Source organism: Octodon degus, unplaced genomic scaffold (genome assembly GCF_000260255.1).
Source record: "Octodon degus isolate 3935 unplaced genomic scaffold, OctDeg1.0 scaffold00072, whole genome shotgun sequence".
Taxonomy (NCBI): Eukaryota; Metazoa; Chordata; class Mammalia; order Rodentia; family Octodontidae; genus Octodon; species Octodon degus.
In genome coordinates, this window is record NW_004524648.1 from 8,438,222 (window position 1) to 8,440,130 (window position 1,909).

A 1,909-nucleotide genomic window follows, 5' to 3' on the forward strand; every position below is an offset into this window, starting at 1 on the left:
TTTTTTTAGTTTTCTTTTATTTGACTATTACCATACAGTATTAGTGTATTTCTTCCAGTGGCAAACTAAGCACAGGATAACGTTTCTCTTTGATTCTCCCATGAATCTCAATATCATCTGTCTTTTGGAGGATTCAGTGTCATACGACGTCTGTGATACTGCCCACGAGGATACCAACGATGCTTCATCGTGAAGAACATTTTGCTAAGTTGTTCTATCATGGGTCCTTGCTCAAGGAATTCACTTTCATTTTCTTCTAATCTGGTTTTCAGTGCTTGATCATGTGTTTCTTCAATATTATGGGCAGGATCTGGTTGAGGCATAGGTCTGGTGTGTTCATATGGAATGTCCACAGAAGGGTGGTAGTATACTATTGTCCTGCCATCAGATGTCAAAGCAAGCTCTCCTTTGCAATTATAGTCATCTGGAAGAGAAGAATATATAGATTTACAGCAAATATAAGATAAAGCTCCATTTTGAATTGGAAATAAATGGTTCAAGAGAGCTCTCTTTGATATTGCCCTTTTTACTGCTGCTGTTGCTGTCTTAGTACATGAAAGAAGCTTGTCAGGTGATATGAAAAAAGATGTGGGAGAAACTGCCTTGAATATCTACTTCTAGGCACCAATTTTCATTCCGTTTATACATTCTCTCGTATACCTGATGGGCTCTTTCATTAAGTAGGCATCTCTGTCTTACAGATTACGAGCACAGGCTGAGGTCAAATGATTTACTTGCTTACTATTGCACTGCTTAACGGCGCTAGGCCACCATTTTGCCCGCATCCCCATCTTTGTATATTAACAAGTATACTTTTATATATCTTTTTTGTTTTTGTATTTTAGGGAAGGGTCTACAAGGTGCTCAGGGTCTCACTACTAGATCGAACTCATAGTGATTCTCCTGTTTACAGTCTCCCAAGTGCTGGGATTTCTGGCGCGCCACCAGGCCTAGTCTCAATTGCTGTCTCAGCACGCCCTGAGGGCGGGGCTGGCACCACAGGCCAGGGGATTGAACCTCAGCCCCTGTGCTTGCTTGCAGGCACTTTAATCCTCTGAGCTATTTGGTCAGCGCTGCTTTTATATATCTTGAATGTGAAGTATTTTGTATTTATTCTGTGACTGTCATAATTATTTTATCCTCAGTTTTTGCTATAAGTAATAGTGCCTCTATTGAACTCTGCTATAATTGTATCTTTGGACATAGTCTCTACCTCAAGGAGAGATATCCTATTGATAGTGTCCCCCTTCTTTTTTTTTGACAGTTCTCACTATGCAGTTCAAACTGGCCTTGAGCTCACTTAATAGCAGCAATCCTCCTGCCTCAGCCTCCTGAGAGCTGGGATACAGTGTCATTTTCTGGCCAGCTTATTTTTCAGATTTACACTTCAAAGGCCAGCTAAGCTCAGAGTACAGATCCCCTTCCCATGTATAGATCCAGCTCCAAGATAGTGTAGATTTGAAATAGCATCTTGTAGTTCATAATTATGATAATTTACAGAAAAAATTGAGATATAGTGTTAACTATATTTATTGTAATTTGTATTTATTTTTTATATATTATTTATTTTATGGTGAAATGCGTATCATTTGGTTACTGGAGATTCACTTTACAGTTAACTTTTGTAAATACATCTTTCCCACTAAGTGATACCATTATATTTGGGGTTGGACGACAGGATCTTGCTGTGTAGTCTAGGCTTGCCTTGAACTGAAGGTGATTCTACTGCCTAAGCCTCCCGAGTGCTGGGACTGCAGGCATGCATCACCAGGGCCTGGCTTGATTCATTTTATTTAGTATTTTGTTTCACATACAGCTTGGCTGTTATGTAGCATTTTTACTGATGTAACACTTCATAAAAGTGGTAAGTAACAATACTTCATTTTGTAGAAGGTGGAGTAGAGACCCA

The 1,909-nt window shown here is 39.3% G+C and overlaps 1 protein-coding gene and 1 pseudogene across 1 annotated transcript in view; one reads left to right on the plus strand and one right to left on the minus strand.

Annotated features, from left to right (window-relative positions):
* Rhot1 (ras homolog family member T1) overlaps nucleotides 1-1,909 on the plus strand; it is an 85,423-nt gene that overhangs the window by 57,602 nt on the left and 25,912 nt on the right. Inside the window, exon 12 of the mRNA XM_023719855.1 lies at nucleotides 1,817-1,869. Within this exon, the coding sequence (XP_023575623.1) occupies nucleotides 1,817-1,869 (53 nt within the window). The remainder of the gene's footprint in view (nucleotides 1-1,816; nucleotides 1,870-1,909) is intronic.
* Nucleotides 105-791, minus strand: LOC111817833 (annotated as a pseudogene).